Genomic DNA, 26,867 nt, shown 5'->3' on the forward strand with positions numbered 1-26,867 from the left:
GATACTTATTTTTGCAACTTCTTTGCATAAGTAATACTATATTTATAATGGGCACACTAATCAGTCTGTCCAATCAGCATACATGTTTTTGAGTAAGAATGTGCTTTTATTGTAGAAATGTTATTGTACACCCAAAGGAAATCTGGTAAGTTGTAAAATCTGCAAATAAACTTCAAAACATGAATGCACGCAGGCCTGCATTAAAAATCCATGAGAGTGCCAAGTGTATGCTGTCATATACCTTACCTCACTACTCAGTATACAAAGACAACTTTCTCTAGACAAAGTCCTGATCGAACCATTTGCAAGCCATTCTCCAGTGATGGCTATATGCACAGTGTTTCAGTATATTACAGAATACAATACAACATAGAAGAACGCAATTAATTAATTTGAATGTATAAAAATATGCAATGTAAGTTTTTCATGTATGTACCTCTGTAAACTGCCATACTTGGATATGTTGACATTTGATATAAGAATATGGTATTTTAAATGTAATGAGGAGCATTGTCTGCCAATGTTGTTAAGTCATACCAATTGCGAATTTGTCCCACTGAAGTCTATGTTACTATCTTTGAAAATGAACAACTAAATATGATTCAAAATGCCAACAAATTCTTACACTATTTGTGGATACATTAATTAACGAGATGCTAATGTGTGGGATCTGGTGGTTTAGTGAATTAATTATTTATATAATTTAATGGAAGATTTACTGGCTTTGCTTTTTTGCTGGTTCTTTGTTGGTTGTAATTATTTATAGAAGCCTGAATGTCTGAATCACTTCCCATAGTAGTAAGTAACTGGTGGTGCCCCAATTCAAGAAGCACTAATCACCTTTACATAAATCCCCACAATATCGGATGTACAGTACCTAAAATCTATATATGATTACCTAACAAAATATCAAACTCTCAAATGATTGAATCAATACATCAGTCAAAAAAGATTGTTGCAAATAATAAAGAAAATGATAAACTGGATTCTCACACCCCATGCTAATTAGGTTTTTACATACTTTCTAAGTCAGGACATAATTTAAGTTCATGGAATCAGTTTTGCTTCATTCCTTGACATTTGATACGAGTGCTCTTCTGAACATCTATAATGTACCCAGAATTGCCTCTTTTTGCTATTCATAAGGGTTTACGTTTATAGGTAACATATATGAACATGTTTGAATATTCTTTTTTATTAGCCCAATTGCTCATATTACATCTGTAACTATTTGTGTATCCTTCATCCACATTGTTCTAGTTTCTGTTTGTAAATCCTAATATTAAATATTTTACAAATGTATGTCTTTCAGTTTGTAAGATACTGTAGTCACTGGGTGTACCAGTTTCAGTAATCAGAGCTATTTCTACCTTTTTCACTTGAACTACAATCATGCCCCTCAACTATACAGATTTTCACAGAATGTCAACATTTTTTACCTCATATTTTTGGTCCATTTTCATAAACTGGTTTTCTGGCAAATTAGTGGCAAATCATTAATGACTGAAGATAAAAAATAATGACAGACATTTACGTTTCCGACTTTATACTCTTCAGAAAATTCATGCTAATGCAAAACCTGTTACTCTATCAACTTTCTAAATTTGTAAGAGGAATTTATAAAAAATGTCCATATTTTTGGGCCTTTGTCCCCCTTTTATTTATGGCTTTGAGAAATATGACTACAATATCCAGTCTGTTTGCGTCTATCCTCTTAACTTCAGGTATGGAGTGATCCCATGTAATCATTACGTCATCATTTTCAACAATCTTTTGTGAGTCATCGTAGATGCCTCTATGTTGTAATGTTTACAAAGTCTTCATGCACCCTAGCCACATTATTTTATCAGTATACACACCTTCAGCCTTCAGGGTGCATCATACCCTGAAACACAATATGCAGCTGTTTCTAGTTCTTTACTACAAAACCTACATTTGTGTGCATCTCCTCCCTTTTCTACAGATTTTATGATCCATCTAGTATAAATCCACTATCGTGGGCTGCCATTATTAACCTTTCAATTTTTGGTTTAAATTTACACCGTCTAAGCCATTTGTATGACATCTCTTGGTCAACATGCAGCTGTTCCAGCACATCTCTACAATTCTTGCTAGAACTGTGATTTTTTCCATTTATTTTTGTATTTTTTTCCTGTTCCTGTTCTTTGTATTCTTTCTTCTGCTTTATTGCACTTTCTGTTGTCACCTGTTTTTTATACACATTTGGTTGGATTTCCATGCCTGCTTTTTTTCCTAAAAGCTTCTGCTAATCTAAGCAAGGAGGTACTCTTAAGACTTATTCTGTTCAGGTTTTAGAACTTCCAATACATTTGGATCTAATGATGTCAATCACTGACCTATATGTGTAGTGAATTTCGAGGAGTCCCATGCCTCCTTCAGACAAAGGAATACATAATCTTGGCAGACACTGGTTCTTGTATATCATTTGATGGGCATGGATCATTTTTTGTGTTTTCCTGTCAAGCTCATTTTGTGGCCAGTCAACCACCCCAAAGCTGTAAGTTAAAACAGGAAGTAGAAGTTGAGTTGCAGTTTCAGTTTTATTCCTAGATTTTAAAGCACTGTTCTGTATTAATTTTAGTCTTCTAAAATATTCCTTACTGAACTTTGTTCTCATTTTTGCATGCTTATTGGTGCCCCTTCAACTATTCCAGGATACTTGTACACTCCTTTTTGTTCCAAATCTTTTATACCACATTCTTTCCCAAGTTTTATATTTTCTCAAGTCTTCAGTTTTCCTCTTTCAAATGTTGCTTTTGCACATTTGTCAAGACCAAATAACATCTATATGTTATCGTAGGTTTTAAAAACGTGCAGCTGTTCTTTCAGATGTTTATCTGATGAACTATACAGTTTTAGGTCATCCACAAAAAAGTAGATGAGATATCCTTTCATGTGATAAATTTCTGAGAGTCAGAGTGAATCCGTGACATAGGCTGTTATGCAAGCCGCACCAAAAGTGAAAGTGTGCCGCAGAAGTCTAAATTACTAGCCTTGAAAATAAACAACCAAACATGATCCAAAATGCTGAAAAGTTCTTACATTATTTGAGAGTATATTAATTAATGAGATGCTAATGTACGTGACATGCTAGTATTGTGAAGAAATCATTTATATTAAGCCTGAGTGCGTGAATCACTTCCTAGAAGTGAGTAAAAGTTAAGCCCTAACCACTTTTACATAAATTCACACAATATTGGATGTACAGAACCTGTAATATGTTTATATGATTACCTAACAAAATATCAAACACTGAAATGTTAAAAAATCAAACATCAGTCAAAAAAAACTGATAAGCAAAATAATAAAAAAAAAACTGCACCCTCCCACCCTCTGCTAATCATACATAACAACTCAGGGTGATAACTGACAATACATACAGACAGGTGGAATATGTTCATGGTATGAGGACTGAAAAGGAACATTCATACTTCTCACTTTTGAACGTAAAGGGGTGAACAGCTATGTAGTAATAATAGATGAATAATTCTATTTATTACAGTTTCAAAATGGTTTGACCACTATCTTCCATTATTACTGAAGAGAGCCTGTGGTGATAGATGATATAGATAGGTTAATAAGATCACATGATCAAGTTTACAGTAACAAGACCCTGTGATGATAAGTCATATACATAGGTGAATAAGGTCACAAGATCAAGTTAACAGTAACGAGAGCCTGTGGTGGTAGGTCATATATATAGGTTAATAAGGTCACAGGATCAAATTTATAGCAATGAGACCCTGTGGTGGTAGACGATATAGGTAGGTTAATAAGGTCACAGGGTCAAGTTTATAATCTGTTCTTCACAAACCTTGATTACTGTAACACCATGTTGAGATTTTCAACTCCCCCTATATTATTGTGACATCTCGTTGATACTTATCCCATATATATATATTATGTGGGATATATCTTTAAATGTGTTTAAACTATAACTTCTCTGGAAAATGTGCAATATGTATTTAAATTTGTATAAGCTATAACTTCTGTCTTTAAAACTCTCACAATAATTAGTGAGGTAAATGTATTAGATAGCATAATGGAAAAACTAATTGCCTATTAGTGTTGTGTAAAAGACTGTAGCCTGTAAGCAATACAGTAAAACGTTTGTTCCTCAAATGGGAAGATAATCATAAGTTAAAACAGGGATTCTTCACTGAAGACTAATGATTCCTGGAATTTAATGGTCCATTCAGGACTTATATTAATGTGGCCTCAAGGAAGCTTAAGCAAACAATATGGGTAGAGGTGGAATGAAGGTGTAGCTGAGGCCTGCAGCTGTAAAGTGCTACCTACAGCCTGGTAATGAAAGAATGAAAGGGCTGTCTAAAATTTAGCCTGCATGGAATAAAATCAGTGGAGTTATCACTACATGAGAACTTGCATCTAAAGTGTTGTGTAAATAATGTAAATACAGCTGAGCATAGTCATAGCTGGCTTTATTTGCACCAGGTGCTGTTCCCCGATCTGGCACAAAAAAAAAAAAAAAAAAAGATCCATTTTGATGTAGCGGGTGCTCCCACCCTTGGAACTGACTACTAGTACTGCACTACTGATCAAACAGTAACTCCTGGTCCTTACACCTGAAAGGTTAACTGTTTAAAGACAAAGTGGGCTGTTTGTACTTTATCTTTAAAGGCAAACAAGTATTTTTTACATTTGTCTCCACTGTGTTTAAAGAGTTGGCAGTATCAAGAATATTTATGAAAGAGATTATTGAATGACTTTGTTTTGATTGTAAATGGAAGCTCATTTCATAACTTTGGAAGATGTCGTGAACTGCATTTGTTACATATTTTTTCAGTTATTCTTATATATTTTTAGTGTTACATTCCCTGGCCTAGTGCTTTCTCTTTCAGTGGTCATATCCATGCAGTGACCTCGTAGTAGAAATGGGTCAGGCATTGCCTTATAGACCAAGCAGATATCACCTCTAAGTAACATGCAAGAAACAGCACTTAACAGTTTCTGAAGACTTTGCAAAAAGTTTGTTTTTCAACTGATTTTTTTTTTCAGTAAGGAGACATTGTGTTTCTTGAAAGGTGTTTCAGGCAGCTTGTTTAAAGGCTGAAAAATACAGTATTGTTTTCAATGATTGGTCAAACTGGTGTGGTAAGATGAAGAATAAACCAAAAAGGCATACCCCAGTTCTAAGATCTGTGGGTCACTAATGATAATCCCAATAAAATGGTCCAGTAAACTATCACTTATTTTCTGAGTCCTGCTGCTTGACCAGTATGTTGCTTACTGAATTACTAACTAATGAAATTTTTGTTTTTTTACTCTTTGAGCCCCTACAGCTGGTCATCATATTTGAGGCAATCCTCCCCATTGTTTCCTGCTTCCTTTTCTTTTCCCATCCTATTAAGGTAGCTCCCATGTGCGGAGTAGTACTGGGTAAGAGAGTCCAGCAGTATATTTTGCCCTGTATTATCTCCAGATAAGTCCATCCTGGTGGTGTGGAAGAGTATATTGTCAACAACAAAGAGGCTAAAGCTGCTGCCCGTGCCTCTGAATTCTACTCCCAATAGTAGCATTGATAAAGCAATACGTAACCACATTAAATATAATGAGAAATTAAAAATCAAAGCCCTATGGTGGAATACCCATATAAATAAAGAATAGAGCAAGAGGAAAAAATATTTAATGCTTATAAGAGATCACATTCTATCTACCTTAACAACACACTTAATCAAACTAATAAGGTGCTTATGGATATCACTAGGAAGCTCAAAGCTGAATATGAACATAAAATAGCTACTGAAATAAAAAATATCAGCAAATATTTGTTTAACTATGTTAATAAGGTAAGAACTAATACCGAACAATATTCAGAGCTCGTCCACAATAATTCTGCCCAGTCTGACCCAAACAGAATGGCTAATATCCTAGTTGACAGATTTAGTGCAAATTTTACTCCAGGTACATTTAGAGCTATTCCACAGATTCCACAGTCCTAGTAACCCTTCCCCATAATTACTCTCAGCCCTCTCAAAAGTTAAATGCACCTCGTCCATGGGCCCTTGTAACACACGTTATCTAATGATCATTACCAGATACGGCCTTTCTGAACTTTTAAGTTATTTCTTTAGTTTACACCACTCCATTAGTTACATTTCCCAAGCCTGGAAAATAGCCATTATAATGCCATTGTGCAAGGGTGGCCCGACCACAGACTCTGGTAACTATAGGCCCATTAGTCTCACTAGCCTAATATGGAAAGTTATGGAATGTATTATCTAAAAACTCATTAAACTAGACATAGAAAATCTCTTAAATCTGGACTCTCATCAGTTAGGCTTTGGCAAAAATAGATTCTGCCTCTTTCACCTCATTAATTTCTTTGAAAGTCACAGAAGCAGTGGATAGTGGTTATGCGGTACAAATGCTTATCTGGACCTGACCAAAGCCTTTGGCACTATTCCCTTTGCATGCATTATTGACAGACTTCTAATTCTGTATATAAATCCAGATTTCTAAATCTGCGACTGTCTGATAGAACATGTGAGATTAAATATATGGGTGCGACTTATCAAAGCAGAAATGTTATCAGTGGTATACCACAGGGATCAATGTTGGACCCTCACCTATTTAGCATTCATTTTTCAGACCTTCAAAACAAGACTCCTGGCCTGTGGTTATCTAAGTTTGAAGATGACTGTAAATAAGGTGTTGGTATTTGATCTTCCACTGATTCACAATTGCTCCAGTAGTGATTAAACTGTGTTAACAATTGGTGCAAGGACAAGGGTCCCACAGTAAATATGAAAAAAAAATTGTAATATAGTTCATTTTGGTGCAGAAGCATTTCATATCATACTATGTGTGTGATACACCCCCTCCAATCACTGTTGTAAGAGACTTAGACACTCTTGCTTATAATTCCTTACCTTTTTAGCATCGTGTCTCCACAGTAGTTTGTAAAGTCTCCTTTGTATCTAGAGGAGATACCTTTGGAAATCAGATTAGCCCTATAGAAGTCTTAATTCTCCTTTATTTATATCTCATCTGACACATTTTGGAATATACTGCCTCTATTAGCATGTATTTATCTAATCATATCATTCAGCTTGAGAGACCTCAGAGATTCCTATGTAAAAGATCAAAGGCCTCAGGACCTTCAGTTATGCGGACAGACTTGCAGCCCAGTCTTTGCATGTAATCTCTTTTACACTCCTTCATGGTGATATGTGCTTAGCTTCTTCAGCGATAAAAGATATAAGCCTCCTTAACCTCCTATTCCTTTCCACAATTAATGGATTCTCAAATACCCAGTTAAAGGAACTAAACATTCATTAACAAATAAATATCTAAGACATGTTAGCATGATAGAGGCATATCCCAAAATACCTACAACTTCTGGAACAAATTTCTCCTACATGTCAAATTCTCCCCTGATCTATCTTGTATTGTCCTCCTCAAGGCTGGAGAGACCTTCTGAATTTGTTTTACTGGTTAGACTTGCAATGGCCTGTAGGTGGTTGCCTGTAATGTCATATAAGATGCTCAAATAAAGGCCTTTCCTTTATAGCACCCAGGTGACCAAGAAATGGCTTCATGAGGGTAATTCTCCAACCTGCATTGTGATGCATCCCTCTTAAGCTTGCCCACCTACTGCAACACTGGCAGTGTGGTCACTTACAACAGTATCACCACGGGGACTCATGAACTTGCTATACCCCTAGCCTATCCGCACACCCACTTTACCCAGAAAGTGCAAGCTGGTAATGCCTCTCTACTCCTCGTCTTCCCAGCCAGCTCAAGCAGGTGCCCAAGTTGCTAATTGAGCTCGGACAGTGTGGGATATAATCAGGGCTTTATCCATCTAAGCAAATGAAACCTGGCTATATATATTTGAGAGCTGATGAAATCAATGTGTCAAACATTTCCTTAAGACAAATAATGTTTAATGTCTTAAAAAGGTCAAGCTGCAATCCCACATGCCTATTAGTACTCCCACTTGCCTATTAGCACTCCTACATGCCTATTACTACTCCCACATGCCTATTAGTACTCCCACATGCCTATTAGCACTCCCACATGCCTATTACTACTCCCACATGCCTATTAGCACTCCCACCTGCCTATTAATACTTACACATGCCTATTAGTACTCCACCATGCCTATTAGCACTCCACCATGCCTATTAGCCCTCCACCATGCCTATTAGCACTTCCACATGCCTATTAGCACTCCCACATGCCTATTAGTACTCCCACATGCCTATTAGTACTTACACATGCCTATTAGCACTCCACCATGCCTATTAGCACTCCACCATGCCTATTAGCACTCCACTATGCCTATTAGCACTCTCACACACCTATTAGCACTCCCACATGCCTATTAGCACTCCCACATGCCTATTAGTACTCCACCATGCCTATTAACACTCCACCATGCCTATTAGCACTCCCACACACCTATTAATACTCCCACATGCCTAATAGTACTCCCACATGACTATTAGCACTCCAACATGCCTATTAGCGCTCCCACATGCCTGTTAGTACTCCCACATGTCTGTTAGTACTCCCACATGCCTGTTAGTACTCCCACATGTCTATTAGTATTCCAGCATGCCTATTAGCACTCCCACATACCTATTACTACTCACACATGCCTAAAAGTACTCCCACATGCCTATTAGTACTTCCATATGCCTATTAGTATTCCACCATGCCTATTAGCATTCACACATGCCTATTAGTACTCACACATGCCTAATAGTACTCCCACATGCCTATTAGTACTTCCATATGCCTATTAGTATTCCACCATGCCTATTAGCACTCCCACATGATTATTAGTACTCCCACATGTCTATTAGTATTCCACCATGCCCATTAGGACTCCCACATGCCTATTAGTACTCCCACACACCTATTAGTACTCCCACACACCTATTAGTACTCCGACATGCCTATTAGCACTCTTACATGCCTATTAGCACTCCCACATGCCTATTAGCACTCCCACATGCCTATTAGTACTCCCACATGCCTGTTAGTACTTGCACATGTTTATTAGTACTCCACCATGCCTGTTAGCACTCCCACATGCCTATTAATACTTGCACATGCCTATTAGTACTCCACCACACTCCCACATGCCTATTAGCACTCCCACATGCCTATTAGCACTCCCACATGTCTATTAGTACTCGCGCATGCCTATTAGTACTCCACCATGCCTATTAGCACTCCCACACACCTATTAGGGCTCCCACATGCCTATTAGCACTCCCACATGCCTAATAATACTCCCACATGCCTATTAGCACTTCCACATGCATATTAGTACTCCCACATGTCTATTAGTATTCCACCATGCCTATTAGCACTCCCACATGCATATTAGTACTCCCACATGTCTAGTAGTATTCCACTATGCCTATTAGCACTTCCACATGCCTATTGGCACTTCCACATGCATATTAGTACATCCACATGCCTAATAGTACTCCCACATGCTTATTAGTAGTCCCAAATGCCTATTAGTATTTCACCATGCCTATTAGTACTCCCGCATTTCTATTAGTATTCCACCATGTCTATTAGCACTCCCACATCCCTATAAGCACTCCCACATGCCTATTAGTAATCCCACATGCCTTTTAGCACTCACACATGCCTTTTAGCACTCCCACATGCCTATTAGAACTTGCACATGTCTATTAGTGCTCCACCATGCCTATTAGCACGTCCACATGCCTATTAGTCCTCACACATGCCTATTAGTACTCCACCATGCCTAGTAGCACTCCCACATGCCTATTAGCACTCCCACACACTTATTAGTACTCCCACATGCCTAATAGTACTCCCACAAGCTTGTTAGCACTAAAACATGCCTATTAGCACTCCCACATGCCTGTTAGTACTCCACCATGCCTATTATTACTCCACTATGCCTATTAACACTCCCACATGCCTATTAGTACTCACACATTCCTATTAGTAGTCGCACATGCCTATTAGTACTCCAGCATGCCTATTAACACTCCCACATGCCTATTAGCACTCCCACATGCATATTAGTATGTCCACATGCCTAATAGTACTCCCACATACCTATTAGTAGTCCCAAATGCCTATTAGTATTCCACCATGCCTATTAATACTCCCACATGTCTATTATTATTCCACCATGCCTATTAACACTCCCACATGCTTATTAGCACTCCCACATGCCTATTAGTACTCCCACATGCCTATTAGTCTTCCACCATGCCTATTAGCACTCCCACATGCTATTAGCACTCCCACATGCCTATTAGCATTCCAACATGCCTATTAGCACTCCACCATGCCTATTAGCACTCCTACATGCCTATTAGCACTCCCACATGCCTATTAGTACTCCCACATGCCTATTAGTACTTGCACATGTCTATTAGTACTCCACTATGCCTATTAGCACTCCCACACACCTATTAGTACTCCCACACACCTATTAGTACTCCCACATGCCTAATAGTACTCCCACATGCCTATTAGCACTCCCACATGCCTATTAGTACTCCAACATGTCTAATAGTACCCCCACATGCCTATTAGTACTCCCACATGTCTATTAGTATTTCACCATGCCTATTAGCACTCCCACATGCATATTAGTATTCCACTATGCCTATTAGTACTCTCACATGCTTATTAGTACTCCCACATGCCTGATAGTACTTCCACATGCCTATTAACATTCCACCATGCCTATTAGTACTTCCACATGCCTATTAGTATTCCACCATGCCTATTAGTACTCCCACATGCCTATTGGTATTCCACCATGCCTATTAGCATTCTCACATGCCTATTAGCACTCCCACATGCCTATTAGTACTCCCACATGTCTAGTAGTACTCCCACATGCCTATTAGGAGGTTCAATGAACAGTACTCATGGTCCCCTCTTATTTATTCAAAGTTAAGTCAGCTATAGATCATGATTGTCATCCTGTATACATATCATATATTGATTTCAGACCTTCCACATTTTTTAAATATTTTATTAATTAATGAAATATAAGAAGCATTTCTACAGAACATTTTATGAGAAATTTAGTTGATCTCTAAACAGAACCACTTGAGCAAGGAAAGTAGCCAGGCAGGTGAAATGGCATAAATCAAAACATAAATTATGAACACTGCAACCACTATAAATGATGCCATCGGCACTTTTGACACTCAGTGTGCCATGAAGCACCAGACTGCACATGGCCAGCTCTCTTACTGTCTAAAAGCCTGACGTGTAGCACAGCGTGTTCAAAATCCCAACCGTTAGATGCTGTCTTCTACCACACAGTTAATGCTCTTCTGAATGAAATGGGCTTCAGTTCTTCCCACCTAACCTGTCAGTGTCTTCCTTACTTTCCCACCTGAGAGTTGCAGCAATAGAATGAGCATGTAGAGAAAGATAATGGAAAGGCCTGTCTGGTGCCCCTCCCTGGCATCTCATCCGTAGACAATACTCTATCCAGTGCAACGTTCATGCTTGGACACATAAACAAGGCTTGCACTTCCTCCTTGAAGCTAATCCTAGAGTTCATCTCTTTAAACGTCTGCTACGCTTATCTCCTCTCCAACATATCAACTGCATTCTTGAAGAGACACACCACTTTCCTTGCATGTCTCTGTTCTGCCCTATCATTATACTCTCATAGAACTCTAAAGACCCATCAGTGGCTGCCCTTAACATGCCGTGTCACAAATCCCACCTGTCTATAAGCCACCTTTATGCATATCATTCTCGCTGATCTATTTCTTAAAGCCTGCCCAAATATGTCTGCAAATGCATTAATTAGTGGGATCTCCTAATAATTGACCAGGTCATCTTCATCCTTCACTTTCTGACTTATGACCACTGAATTATTGCTTCCAACACCTCTATGTACACAGTCATATCTAGCTAGCTAGCTTATTGAGTGCCTGCTACTGTTCTTTAACTTGGTGTCATGTCTCAGCTTTAAAAAAAATAAATAAATACATCATGTCTCTGAGTCAAGTACCAAAAAAAAGAAGAAAAACGTTTTCTGCTTAAAACTGTAGCAAACTATTGCTACAATGTAACAAGCAGCTTATGATTGCTGAATGCAAGTACTGCAATACTGCCCATTGGCACCTTCTACCTGGGATAGCTGCCCCCTTTCCCTCACCCTAGCTATGCTTCTGCCTCTGTATACCTGCTTCAAATCACCTTATGTTTTCTGTGTCACCATTGTATCAAACTGAACAAAAAAAACACACCCATCCTACGTACCACCTGTGATACAACGTTTCACCCTCATTATTTCTTCTCTTGTAATATACTTAACTGTGCTTCATGTAGAATGATGACTGATATTAAAAAAAAACACATAGTGGAGAGGACATATTAAGTCTGACACTGAGTGTAAACAGTGACAGGCTAGAAACTGTAATCAGTGACATGCCTTTAATATTTGAAGACTGACCCAAAGGCACACGTATGCTCAGTTTAAAGCATCAGCCACAAAAAAGATGTTATAGATTTGCTGTATTTTGCTTCCAATTGTTCTTCTCATATAGCATAACAAGGAATGTCTTTTTTGTTATGAAACCTAAAAGTATGTTGTTTTGTAAAAGCTGACATAAGTTATGTATATGTTATTCTTGACACAATATATATCATTTTCTACTGTATAAGTCATAATGGAATGTTACATGTACGTAAATACAAATATTACAAGATCCCATTAAAGGGTAATCAGTTGATACTGATAAACCCATTAGTGCAGGTCCAAGCGAAGCATGAACGAATAACTAAAAATCCTCTCCTTAAGAAGTCTGACATTGCAGTTTCTCAGAGCATTCACTTTAGTATGTATGCATAATTCTTGGTGTGGGAGGGCTTGCCATGTTGAGTGTTGGCAGATTATTACCTTGGACCGGGATAGAAGGCTGTAGAGTTGGAGAATATTTCCATCTTTCCCTGGAAATTGTGTGTGTGTGTGTGTGTGTGTGTGTGTGTGTGTGTGTGTGTGTGTGTGTGTGTGTGTGTGTGGCCAAGTTTCACCTAATAAGTTGTTTGCGGTTTCACATCTGTTTGCCTTTTTATGCTTTAATCTGATTAGTACCAGTGGTGAGTTTTGACAGATGATATCCCTGGTGGCTATTACATGTATGATTTTTAGAGTAAGTTTATTGAGGGCTAATGGTGATCTAAGTACTGTAGACGTATTCATAAAACATTTTTTGCCATGATTTCACAGTTGGCAATTGTGGGATTCAATTCCATCTATTTGTCTCTGACGAATTTAGTTTACTAGATAACAACTATTGAAAGGACATGGAAAGTTAGTATATCCTAACACTGATAATAAACAGAAAAAGTAAAATTGAAATAAATAAATAAATAACGTGCAAAAGTAATCCTAGCAGGCCCAAATTATAGTATCACATTACTTTTGTGGAAGAATTTTCTTTCACAGAGTTTTTATAACTTTAAGTAAAGCACAATTTTGTTATCAACTCAACTTAAAATGCTTCACTTGGCTGCATTTAGCCCTGTAACACATTCACTCCACGTTATACTATTGCTGTATATACTACTGTAAATGTACTCATGGCAATATGTATTTGCTTATGTCATGTGCTTGTTATGTCTCTGCAGTATGTTTTTTTTGTTTCTTGTTACCTGTGGAGCTTTTCTCCCTGGGCCTCAACTAAAAATGGGCTCTTTGGCCCAGTGGACAATCCTGGTAAACAAATGCAAATAAATAAAAATAAATAAATCTGATAAAGAACTGAAGCCTTTGTAGAGATACATTAAATGCAGTAATTATGGGAAAAATAGTTGCTTTACTGTCATAATCGGTCAACACGGCCGGATAATACTTTCCAAACATACAGTACTATTAAATAAACCTAATACCTACAAGACATAAAAGCAAAATTATGCATTGCAATTCAGCTTGTGTACAACATTCAAAGAGTGATTAAACAAGATATATATAGTATAGCTATATCAACAAAATAACTACTTTATCTCTGTGATGGACTGGTAGCCCATTCATAACTGATTGTATCCTTAATGCCTAATGCCTATCAGGATAAGGACCATCTCTACCAAAACTATAAAGAAGATAAACAAGTACTGCAGAATGAATGAATGAATAAATGAATGAATGAATGAATGAATGAATGAATGAATGAATAAATGAGCAAAATACTTTAATAATGGAAGAAATACCTGATTCTCCCAGTTAAAAATATTTGCCAAAACTGGGAATGACATTTGATTAATATAACTAATACTTATTCACTTGTTTTTTTATATTATTTAATATATTTATATACACTTTATATTCATAGAATCATAGGAGGTTACTAGGCTAGTGCCCCTAGGGCCCTTATAAGCCTAGCCAAGTAAACCCCCGTTCCCAAGAATATCAAGGTATTAAGCGGAACTAAGTCAACAACTACTGCCCCTCTCCAATAGGGACACAGGTGAAATTCCAGGGGTTAATTTGTGATTCCCAGCCAATCATTCAGATTACATTTATATAGGGCCAAAAAAGGGCTGTACTTCACCTGAATTGGAAGTTTGTTCCAGATGAGAGGTAACTTCTGTGAGACATATCTGTCTCTCCAGCAAGTCCTGTTGATGTCACATACTAAGTTCCGTTCCCTAGTGTGAGTGCATCTTATACCATTTGATTTACAAATGTGCAGCATTTCCATGAGAGCAGGATCTGGGATTGCTTTATATGCAAAGCAGAGGTCACCTCTGAGTAGTCTGTAAGACACAGAGTATAGTGATGGTGATTTTAGTCTGTCAACATATGACATATGCTGAAGACCCTGAATTTTCTTTGCAAGATACCCTTGAGGTCTTTCCAGTTGCTGCAGGTGCTTGGTAAGGTACATACCAAAGGTAGCATTGTAATGTATTATTGGATTGATGAGTGAGGAGTACAGGGGGGTTATAACCCCTTTTGTTCTGGATGCGGTGCTCTTACTTATGAGGTGGGTGATGTAGAAAGCCTTTTTTTCCACTATGGAGATGTGGTGGTCAAAGGAAAGGTTGCCGTCAACCTGTGTGCCCAAATCTGTCACCACTGATTATGTGCTTAGGGCGTTAGTAATGTGGCAATCTGCAGGGATGTTGCCCTGGCTGAAGGGGATGATAATGCATTTTTTTTGCATTGTTTTAGCCTATGACTTTGGTACTTGTCATTTGTCTGTGTAAGTCCCTCTTGTAGGATGTTGACATTATTTGGGGACTCAGTGCCTGTACCCAGACTGCAGTCATAAGCAAACTTTATCAGCCATAGGTCTTTTGTTTTAACCTGTACATCCGAGGAGTAGATTCCAAACAATAAGGGCCTCAGCACAGATCCATGGGGAACAAGACTGATTATGGGTCTGCTGGTGGAGGTAGAGTCATCTATTTTGACTGTGTGTGTTCTATCAGTGAGCCAGTTTGCAACCCACCTGACAGTTTATTTTTCAATTTCGCCAACTCTTTTGGGTTTCTAATGCCATGATAGGAATGGAACCCATTCCTAAGTCAAAGTACGATTAAAGTTCATGAAATTAGTATTGTTTTGATCTTTGATGTCAGCCAGAACTACTCTTTGCAGCACCCGCAATGTGCCCAGTAATGACTCCTTCTGCAATTGATAGGGAGTTACATGTATTGGTAACATATCTAAATACAATTGTAGATTCTTTTTTTATAAGATCCATTGCTCCTACTACTGTTGGAACTGTCTGGGTATCTTTCTTCCACATTGTCCTTGTTTCTGCCTGCAAATCTTGATATTTTATGACTTTGTGTCTCTCTGTATGTGAGACACTGTACTCACTAGGTGTAGAGATTTTAGTGATCAATGCTACTTTTGCCTTCTTTTCATGGACCATTACATCTGGTTTTCTTGCATCTCACTTTTGAACTGTTGGTAATGGTTGATCCCATGTGATATAGACTTCATCATTTTCTATGATGCTTTGTGACTCATGTTTCCAGTGTTTTTCAGCTACTTCGATATTAAAATGTTTGCACAATCCCCACTGCAAGAGTCTTGCCACATTATTATGTTTTTCACTATACAATCCTTCTGACATTAGTATGTCACAACCAGCAACAAGGTGTGCGACTGTTTCCAATTCTGTTTCATAAAACCTACATTTATCTGTTTCTCCCTCATGTTCTGTGGACTTTGTAAACCAATCTGTATGTAATCCACTGTCTTGTGCTGCCAATATTAACCTTTCATCTTTTGGTTTAAATTTGTCTCTCCTTAACCATTCCTGTGTTCAATCCTGATCAACACGAGGTTCTTCTTTAGGTTTTCTGTACTTGCAACGATATTTAAGCATTTCCTCATTTCTTGCCTTCCCATCCGATCCTTCACCTTCACCTTATATTCTTTCTTTTGTTTTTTTGGCACATTCAGTTGCTTCCTGATTTTTATCTACTTCTGGTTTGATTTCCATTCCCGCTTTACGCCAATATGCTTCTGCTAGACTGAAAAGGGAAGTCATCTAAGATTTATTCTCCTCATATGTCAAAACTTTCACTATATTTGGGTCTTGTGAGGTCAGCAGATATGTATGCAATCTCACAGTTTCAGATCTATACATATAATCAATTTTAAGTAGGCCCATACCTTTTTCGTAATGGGGAATATATAATCTTAGTATGCACTGTTCTTTATAAATCATTTGATGAACATGAAGCATCCTTCTTGTTTTCCTGTGTAATCTATCCAACACCTTTTGGGGCCAGTCAGTCACTACAAAACTGCAAGTTAGGATAGGAAGAGCAAATTGGTTTATAGCTTGAACTTTGTTCCTAGATGTTATCTCTGTTTTCAGGATTAATTTAAGTATGCTAAAATGTTCCTTACTAAGTTGTATTCACATTTGTTCATGTTTTATTGTTGATCTTTCATCGGTTCCCAAATATGTATACACTCTCTCTTGCTCAAGTCCTTTTATATCACATTCCTGTCCCAAACTGATGTTTTCTTGGTGCTGCAGCTTTTCTGCCTTAAAGGTTGCTTTTGCACATTTATCAAGACCAAATGACATTTTTATATCATCTGAAAAAGTGTTGAATGCTTGTAGTTGTGCTTTCAGTTCCTCATCTGATGAGCTATACAGTTTTAAATCATCGACAAAGAAGATGAGAAGACTTTGCACTTTGTTGCTTTCTGGGAGCCAAATTATAGCCATGACCTAATCTATTAAGCAGACCACTTAATGGGTTAAGGGCAAGACAGAATAGCAGTGGTGACAGAGTCACCCTGGAATATCCTCCTTTGGATTTTTATCCCTGGAATAATAATTTGTCCTTCATCATGGCTTAACTGTAAAGTGGTTTGCCACTGTTTCATGGTTGCTGTGATGTAATTTATCAGTGTAGGCTGCATCTTTTACATTTTTAAGCACTTTTTTATCCATGAATGTGGGATACTGTCAAATGCTTTTTTATAGTCAATCCATGCCATACTTTTAAATTCTTCTCCTTTTAACAGTTCTCCACTATGACTTTATTTAACAACAAATGATCTTTTGTTACATACAACTTTCTTTTATTGCCCTTTTGTTCTATTGCCATAATTGAGTTTGCTTCTAAATGACTATAAACTCTGTCAGCATCAATTCCAGTGTATAGTTTATATGTTGTCTGAAGGCAAGTTATTGGTCTACAGTTTTTAGGGTAGCTTGCAATTTCACTCTTAAGTTGGAGCATTGTTTTACCTATTGTTAGCCAGGTTGGTGTCTTCTTGGGGTGTGCATATAAATAGTTCTTACAAATTACTAAATCTTCGTGCAAAGATGTTAATACTTTTAACCAGAAGCTAGGTACTGCATCTGGGCCTGGAGTTTTCCAATTAGAGGCCTTTCTTAACTTTGTTTCAGTCTCTGTTGTTGTTACTTCATCCCATTTCATATCCTGTACCTTTAAACTTCATATTATTTTACTTCTTCTACCATTTAGCATCTTTGTTTTGTTCCACAGGATCTTCATAAATACTTCCCCAAAATGTATCTATTTCTTCTTTTTTTACTGGTCCTTCAATTCCTTTTACTTTGTTTCCAAATACTCTATAAAACCTTTTTGGGACATCCATAAACTGCTTATTTTGTACTTTTCCTTTATATTTATCCATGCATCTTTTAATTTTTTCTGCCTGTGCTGATATTTTTAGTTTATTATTTGCGATCGTACATGATAAATCCTGATTCATTATAACACTGTCCATTGCTTTTATCACATCTATCTTTCTGAATACTTTTTTTGTTCTGTTCCCTCTTCTATACTCTTCTAACAGTGACATAGGTTTATCTCCAGCTGGGTGAGTTTATCAATGATGCCTGAGTGGGAAATAGAGTCAAAGGCCTTGGCCAGGTCCAGTTAGGCTGTATGCAGAGATTTGTCTTTGCCCAGGGCTTTGGTGACTGTCTCAAAGAAATCCACCAAGTTCAAGAGGCAGGATCTACCTTTAACAAAACCAGACTGGGCCAGGTCAAGCATTTGGTGGTCTCGTATATCTCTGCTGATAAGGTCCATGATTATTCATTCCACAACCCTACAGATCATGCTGGTCAGGCTTATGAGTCTACAGTTCCCACAGTCTGTGGAGGTGCCTCCTTTATGTAATGGGTTGATGGTTGCTGTTTTCCATTCAGCAGGTACAAAACCAGTGCTTAAACTGTGGTTAAAAAGAGCACCCAGTGGTGCAGCTAGTTCCTGTTTTAATCTATTTAGAACACAGCCTGGGATATTATCAGGCCCCATAGAAGCTGTGTTTTTGGCTTTGGAGAAAGTGTTTACAACCTGCTCCTTGAAGATACTAGGTGGAGGGCAGGTGGTAGGGATGCTTTGGGGGATATGTGGCAGGAACATGGGAGAGAAGTTTTCACTGAACCTGTCAGCTAGGAGGTTGGCTATTTCTGCAGGTTCAGTGCATGTGGTGCCATTAACAATCAGTTCTGCAGAGATCTGGGTTTTTCTTTTAAAGTTTCTGACATAGCTAAAGAATGTCCTAGTTATCCTGGGCAAAGAAGGCTAGTTTGAATTCATAGTTAGCTTTAGAATGCCTTACAAGGTGTCTTATTTTCTTGTTTAAGCCGGGGAGGGAATACTTCCATTTCAAAGACCATTCCTTCCTGCTCTTGGACTGCAATTTCTTTCTCTTATTGTATAACCTGTTAATGGCGGATGCCCACCAGGCAAGCTTGTTCTTTCTTGAGGATCTTGTTTTGATCCTATCAGGTACTGCTGAGTCAATACATTTGTATAGATGCTCATACAAGACATTGATTTCAATCCCAGTATAGGTGTCCATGCCATCAGTGAGGGCAGGGGCTATGAAGCTATTAAAGTTGTCACTTATTAGATTGTAATTGGCTTTGGAAAAGTTTTTTAGTCTAGTTGCTGCTAATGGGGGGGGGGGTCAGATGTTATTGTTACTTCTAATGAGACTGATTTATGATCAGACTTCATTAGGGAGGGATGCACTCATGGGGTGGTGCAATGATAGCCCATGTTATTGAACACCAGATCCAGAATGTTTGGGCACCTTGTGGGGGGAGTCAACCAACTGTTCCAGGGCATTGGAGTTGATGAAGTCCAAGAACCTTTGGGCAAGTGTGTTAGTACATGTATAATTTACCCAATTTATGGATGGGTAGTTAAAGTCAGCTAAAACCAGGGTGTCTGGTTGTATTTTGAACGATTCAAGTAGATCCAGGTATGCAGTATGGGTATCCTGGTTCATGGAGGGGGTCCTATAACTGGCAATAACTTGGAGAGGGGTTTTCCCTACAGTCAGTTGGACCTGGATTAGTTCAAGGGAATTGTTTTGTATAACGAGTCTAGAGGTGTATTTATCTTCGGTGAATATTGATACTACACCTCCTTTGGTTCTCACACCTTCAGTTTGTGGTCTGAATGTGTGGAAAGCACTATAACCCAGCATAGCCTTAAACCAAGTCACTGTGACTGCACAGATGTCAGTATCTTCTGAGGTGAGGGTTGCTTCCAGTGAGTGCAGTTTTAGGTTTAGACTCCTGGTGTTTAGCAGCATAACCTTGCGGCTGCTTTTTGAAGACATTTTTGCATTGGGAATTTTGTTGTTGTGACACTGCCTAAAAAATTACTATGGAGGAGGCAAGAGCCTTAGCCAGTAACCAAAATCCCAGATGTGACAGATGGAGACCATCTCTGACAAAACAGCATGGTCCATCTACCATGTCACCCCTGGCCGACAGGTACTAGATCCCCTTAGAATGACACCAGAAACAAAGCCAATTGAAACAATGAGTCCTAATCCCACTATTTCCCTTCATCTTCCTTTTATTATTGTTATTTTATAGTTGGCTGTTGTAAATAAAATCAGTATGCAGTTGCAATGTCTAATGCTATATTTTATAGATATTACATGTATTAATACCATTGTTTCAGTTTGTAAATAAAATGTTTGATATCTGCTATGTAGATATAGTGTGCCTCACTCGATTAAAACAGAATACATTTTTTTTTGGAAAACAAAAAATTTGCATGGTTTAATTAATATTTTCCATGGAATTAAGCTAAATGTTATTCTTCTGTTTCAGATTCTTCTGATTGCATGAAGTGTCCTGATGAGAAATGGCCAAATGGAAAGCAAGACAGATGCTTTCCAAAATCTCTTGAATTTCTCTCCTATGATGATACCCTTGGTTCTGTTTTGGCTGTAACATGTATTTTGTGTGCATTTTTCCCTTTTGTGACCTTCATTATTTTTGTTAAGTTTCGTAGAACTCCTCTGGTTAAAGCCAACAACCGTGAGATTAGTTATTTATTTTTGGTTGCTCTCATACTGTGTTTTCTTTGTTCATTAATGTTCATTGGTCATCCTGAAACAAGCACCTGTTTACTCCGTCAAGCTTTATTTGGCATAATTTTTACATTTTGTGTTTCATGCGTGTTGGCTAAAACCATCATGGTAGTTCTAGCTTTTAATGCCACTAAACCCAATAACCACCTAAAGAAGTGGTTCAGCCCAAAAGTCTCTTATGCCATTATAATCATGACTACTGCTGTTCAGTTCATCATATGTTTGTGTTGGTTAACAGCATCCCCCCCATTTCCTGAAAACACTGTTATACCACGGCTAGAAAAAATAATAGTTCACTGTAATGAGGGCACCAGCATTGCCTTCTGGTGCATGTTGGCATACTTGTCACTGTTGGCTGGCATCAGTTTTCTGGTTGCTTTTCATTCTAGAAAACTACCAGATAGCTTTAATGAGGCAAAGTTCATCTCTTTCAGCATGATTGTGTTCCTTAGTGTATGGCTTTCATTTGTCCCGGCATATCTTAGCACGGTGGGAAAGTATACAGTTGCTGTTGAGATATTCGCTATCCTTTCATCAAGTGTAGGCCTGTTTGGCTCTATATTCGCACCTAAACTTTATATTATTGTTTTAAAGCCAGAGTGGAATACTAAAAAACATCTTATGGGCAAAGAAAGTAATGACAACAGAGACAAATAAATGCTTGTACTTTCATTCATTTCATCAGTATGTTGGCAAGAAAAAACGGACGTTTTTTTCCTTCATACCTTGTAATTATTTATGATATCTACTGTGTTTCTACAACAATGTTTAATGCTTGTAAACCATTCTTTAAATAAGTAAAACACACTTTCTGAATACTGTTTTCGAAATAAATGTACTGAAAATGGCAAAAGAGTCTCCGATAAGCAGTAGAATAATGTTATGATAAAACATCTGTTCTTCATTCAGCTTATTGTCTGCTGAGACACAGATCCTTTTATAAACTTAATATTATCCAAGAGTTCATTAATCAGCTCCATCTGTCAGTTCTTCTGCATGACACAGAGACAAAGCAATGAATCTGAGATGTACACAAAGCTTTGAAATAGTGCCTGCTGGAGATTTTTGGCTCATAGGATAGATTGAGTATCTGTGGGGGGACAATAGCTTGAGATGGATGGAGACAGTGATGGAAGGAGAGAGGAAGACATGGACTGAGAAAGAAAACTAAACTCAAATTATCTACTGTATGATCCCAGCTATTCTTAATAGGGATAATACAATTATAAAATATGGGATAGATAAGGCCAATCTATAAACAAATGAGCATAAAAAGGGAAGTTGGCTAGGCTTAAAAGGGCCCTTCAAGGGTGGTTATCCTAGTATTTAACCTTTGAACCTATGAACCTATAAAACAGGAAAAGATCAGATCATCATCCCTGGTGGACTTAATGACTGAAATATGATGTGGCTATCCTTGTGTGACTTTGTGAGTATTTACGTAAGCATGAGTGCATGTGTGTGTTTGTCCATTTGTGTGTGTGTGTGAGTAAGTGTGTGAGTGAGTGTGTGTGTGTGTGTGTGTGTGTGTGTGTGTGTGTGTGTGTGTGTGTGTGTGTGTGTCTGTGTGCCTGTGTTGTGAGTGTATGCATGTCTCTGTGTCTGTATTGCGAGTGTGTGTGTGTGTTCCCAGCAGTCAACTGACATCTGGTTTTCTATCCCAGCTGCAGGTTAGTGTAAGGTAAACTGTGGGTCCCTCACTACCCTAAAGAGGAAAAAGCGGTTACTGGAAGAGCTAATTAATTTATCGGCTTCATGAGGCAAGTTAAACAATGAAATAATTATTACTTTATGTAGATGCAGACCCCCATTGTACAGTGCTGAAACCCCTGCACTATCACACAATCAAACACCCCCCTTATCTTCTACCTCCCTTCCTTCCCCAAACACCTCTGTCTATACCCAGCCTCTTACACTAAACTCATCCATATCCAAGCACCTGGCAATATACTCTCTAAATATTCAAAGCTTAACCAACATCATCACCAATTTCCATGCCTGGTTAATGCATACAAACTCTCACATCCTTTCCTTATCTGAAACCTGGCTTAAGCCACATATCACTAACAATGAAATTCTCCTACCAGGCTATAATATCTATCACTCTGATAGATTCCCAAAAAAAGGGGGTGATGTAGCCATCCTCCACTCCAATAACTTCAATCTCTCACCTTTCCCCATACCCATTCCTGACTTTCACCCAGCTGAACTCATCATCCTTAACTGTCACCTTAACCCTCACAAAAAATTAGCTGTTGCCACCATCTATATCCCTCCTGGAAACAATTCATCTACTTTAGAGAATATCTTATCTTGGTTTTCCCACAATATTCCCTATGAAACCCTCATCTTAGGCAATGTTAACCTAGATTGGTCTAAACTTAATACTTACTCTCCACAACTCAGCATCAACCTGCATGGTTTCCATCAATTGATATCTTTGCCCACCCGCCTCCATAAAAACTCATCTTCCGGCTCCATAATTGACTGGATACTCACCAACACCCCTCACTACTACCATAACCCCACTACCCTACCAGACCAACTTAGCGACCACCTCGGTCCTTAGATACACCATCCAACCCCCTAAATCACACCTTTATAGAGATTGCCGAAAACTTTCTAATTTTAATGTAGTCCAGTTCAACTCTATTCTATCCAACATTGACTGGTCCATCCTTAAACAAATCCCTCTCAGTGACACTGTTACTAGATTCAATAGCATCTTCATGAATATCCTCAACTCCCTTGCTCCCTCTAGGAAGATTAGAATAAAACCCAATTATGCACCCTGCTTCTCAAAAGAAATTAAGTCCCTTTTGCTAAAAAGAGATAGAGCTTGGAAAGCCTGGATCAAAACAAAGGCATTACCTCTGCTACATAATTATAGACACCTCCGAAATCTTACAAAAAAACAAACCAATAATGACAAAAAGTCCTTTTATAACTCTGCCCAATTCAATAACAAATCCAACCCTTGCAAGTTCTGGTATATTCTTAACAGAATTATCTCTCCAGGCTGCCCCTCACCTCCCTGCCCGTACCCAAATACAGATGTATTTGAAACTGCTACTCTTCTCAATAAACACTTTATTGAAACCATCCAAATAACACAACATCTCTGCCTACCCCTCCCAATCCTTCTAACAAACAACTATTCTCTTTACATCCGGTTACTACTTCCTACTTAAGATCTCTTCTTCACAAACTCAAACCCTGCTCTCCCTCCACTGACAATCTACCTCCTATCTTCTTCAGACTTGCTGCTGACTCCATTGCCTATCCACTATCTATACTAATCACTAGATCTATTCGAGAATCCACCATTCCTACCCTATGGAAATCCTTTTTCACTATTCCCCTACATAAAAGTGGAAACTCTACAGACTCATCTAACTACAGACCTGCAGCTATTCTATCTCCCCTCTCTAAGATTCTCAAAAATTGTATCCACTCACAACTACTCAACTACCTCCTCCAGCATAACCTCCTTACCCCCACTCAGCATGGTTTTCATCCCAACCACAGCACAACTACTGCCCTCTTATCTTTTACACATACCATTGCCAAGGCCCCAGACAGTAACAAACTCATATCATGTCTCTTCTTTGACCTTTCCAAAGCCTTTGATACAGTCTCTCATCCCCTACTACTATCTAAACTTGCAGATCTCAGTCTATCTTCTTCCTCCTTTGCCTGGTTCTCCAGTTACTTATCCTGCAAGCAGCAATCTGTTAAATGGCTCTCTTCCAATTCTCTATTCATACCTGTCCCAACCGGGGTGCCACAACGTTCCATCCTGGGTCCCCTCCTATTTAATGTATTTTCCAATTATCTCTATACTTCTTGTAAACAATCCTCCCTCAGCCAATATGCAGACGACTCAACTCTCATCTCCATCTCAAATAATATCTCCAATCTCCACACTCTTACTCAACAGGCCTTCCTATCCACTGAACAGTGGTTGTCTAGGAATCTACTCATTCGCAGCCCTAAAAAGACCAAACTCTTATTATTTTTCCCCGGATCTCTCTCTCACTTCAAATCCACCTTTACTATTACTTCTTCTAATAATACTGTTATCCAACCTGAAGCTCACACTAAACTCCTTGGGGGGTCATCATAGATGATGAACTCAAATTCATCTTGCACGTCCTCCAAAGTATAAAAAAGACTCACCAGAAACTTGGTTTACTGTATCGCAACAAAACATTTATAACTACAAATGCCAGACTCTCCCTTGCACAAGCTCTTCTCCTCCCCTCCCTTCTATATGCCACCCCAGTACTCACCAACATCCAAACAAACTCCAACAAACTTACTACAAGATAGGTAGATTCATCACAAACTCTCCATACAATACACATCACTGCCTTGCCCTAAATACTCTCCACTGGTTAGAATTCCTCCATCTTCTACTGCTGTCACAACTTCAAATGTTACACTTCATTCTTTACAAACCTTCATCCTGCCCTGCTCTCTCTTCCTTCATCTCTATCTACACTTCTCCATGGACTCTCTGTACCTCCAATCAGCAACTACTACAAATCTACCAACCCAAAATAATAGCTAGCAAACTCCTATATAAACACTCTGTTGCCCAAGCCTAGAATAAACTCCCAAGAGACATTTGTTCCATCATTTACTCATCCCATGTTAAAGAAAAACTCAAAGTTCATCTACTCAGCTCCAAAATATGCCCTTGTCAAGCCCCTACTTAAGCTCCCCCCAACCCTACTGTATACCTTTTCAGTCCCTCCGCATACAGCTAAGTTCTCCACTATTGTGGATACTTATTAAACTCTACAACCAATACTGTTGGACTTAACTCTTTTTGTAAATACATAAATATATATTTTTTAGCCTGTAAAAATATTGATATGTATATATGTGTCTGCATTTCTGCTTTGTCTTTCTAACGTTCTTGTATAACTGATTTTGACCATATTTTTGACTCAACTGTTTGATTCTTTGTAAATTGTCTGTGTTTTTTTTATTTTTTGGAGCTTTTCTCCTCGGGTCTCCATTGAAAATATGCCTCAAGGCCAGCTGGACCAACTCGGTTAACAAATGTCAATAAATAAAATAAATAAAAAGTTATATTGAACATTGAGTTCCCTTTATCTTGGGGAAAAGGAGACTATCTCATCAGAACAAACTTCATCAACAGACGTTATTTTTTCCATCGACTGCAAAAATGACATCACTTAAATGTTTTAACCACTGGGCAACCTGCCAAACGTAACTATATTTAAGTGACTGCAGTGGGATTTAAGTTGAACAAAAGATAGCCATTTGACTTCCATTCAGCTAAAATGTATAAGTAATTGCTCATGCTAAGGGATGTTACATTATGACAGACTTATTGTAAGTGTTAGAAGTAATTCTTAGGGTGAAATAGGATTTGTGCGATCATTTTCAATGGTCTTTCTCATAGGGTTCCCACCTTTACACATCTGTAAAGGGGGATCAGGGGGTATGAACAGACATATAATATCACAATGGGCATAAACAAAATGGTAGTGAAAATAACTGTTGGAAAAATAAATGAATTAAGTTGGGGGTCTGGGGCTGCTAGGCCTCTTGGAACTTTGTGGTTCTAGATGCTTTGTAGGACACTGTAGAGCTTTCTTTTTAACATTTTGATCCAATGAAAGCCTGAACAAAAATCATGATTAAAGAAAAAATTATTTCAAGAACAAAATGAAATGTATAACTGGTTTAATAATCAAGGGAGCAAATGTTTACAATAAAATGGTAAGGCAAGTATTTAAGGGACTACATGACTTATAGTTGGGAACAGTAGAGTGCAGAGAAAAAATATATTATGTAGAGAGCCAGGAATGTTGCCTAAATAAGAATAAGTTAGTACAGAGTTGTGCCTGCTGCAGTAAATACCAGTCATCCTTAAAGGTGCAAATTTTTAATGGACAGAAACTAGTAAACAAAGTATATCAAACAAGTCTAGAAAGCACACAAGGCACCATTAGCA

General features: G+C 38.2%; 2 protein-coding genes across 5 annotated transcripts in view; both read left to right on the plus strand.

The window, feature by feature from the left end:
- Positions 1-21,723, plus strand: part of LOC122811054 (vomeronasal type-2 receptor 26-like) — a 46,596-nt gene extending 24,873 nt beyond the window's left edge. Inside the window, exon 3 of the mRNA XM_044082603.1 lies at positions 20,613-21,723. Within this exon, the coding sequence (XP_043938538.1) occupies positions 20,627-21,532 (906 nt within the window). The 5' untranslated portion in view covers positions 20,613-20,626 and the 3' untranslated portion in view covers positions 21,533-21,723. The remainder of the gene's footprint in view (positions 1-20,612) is intronic.
- Positions 1-26,867, plus strand: part of ANO5 (anoctamin 5) — a 1,890,652-nt gene that overhangs the window by 1,280,316 nt on the left and 583,469 nt on the right. The window lies entirely within an intron of this gene.

The sequence above is a fragment of the Protopterus annectens genome, chromosome 9.part0, assembly GCF_019279795.1.
Source record: "Protopterus annectens isolate FY-2018-M chromosome 9.part0, PAN1.0, whole genome shotgun sequence".
Taxonomy (NCBI): domain Eukaryota; kingdom Metazoa; phylum Chordata; order Ceratodontiformes; family Protopteridae; genus Protopterus; species Protopterus annectens.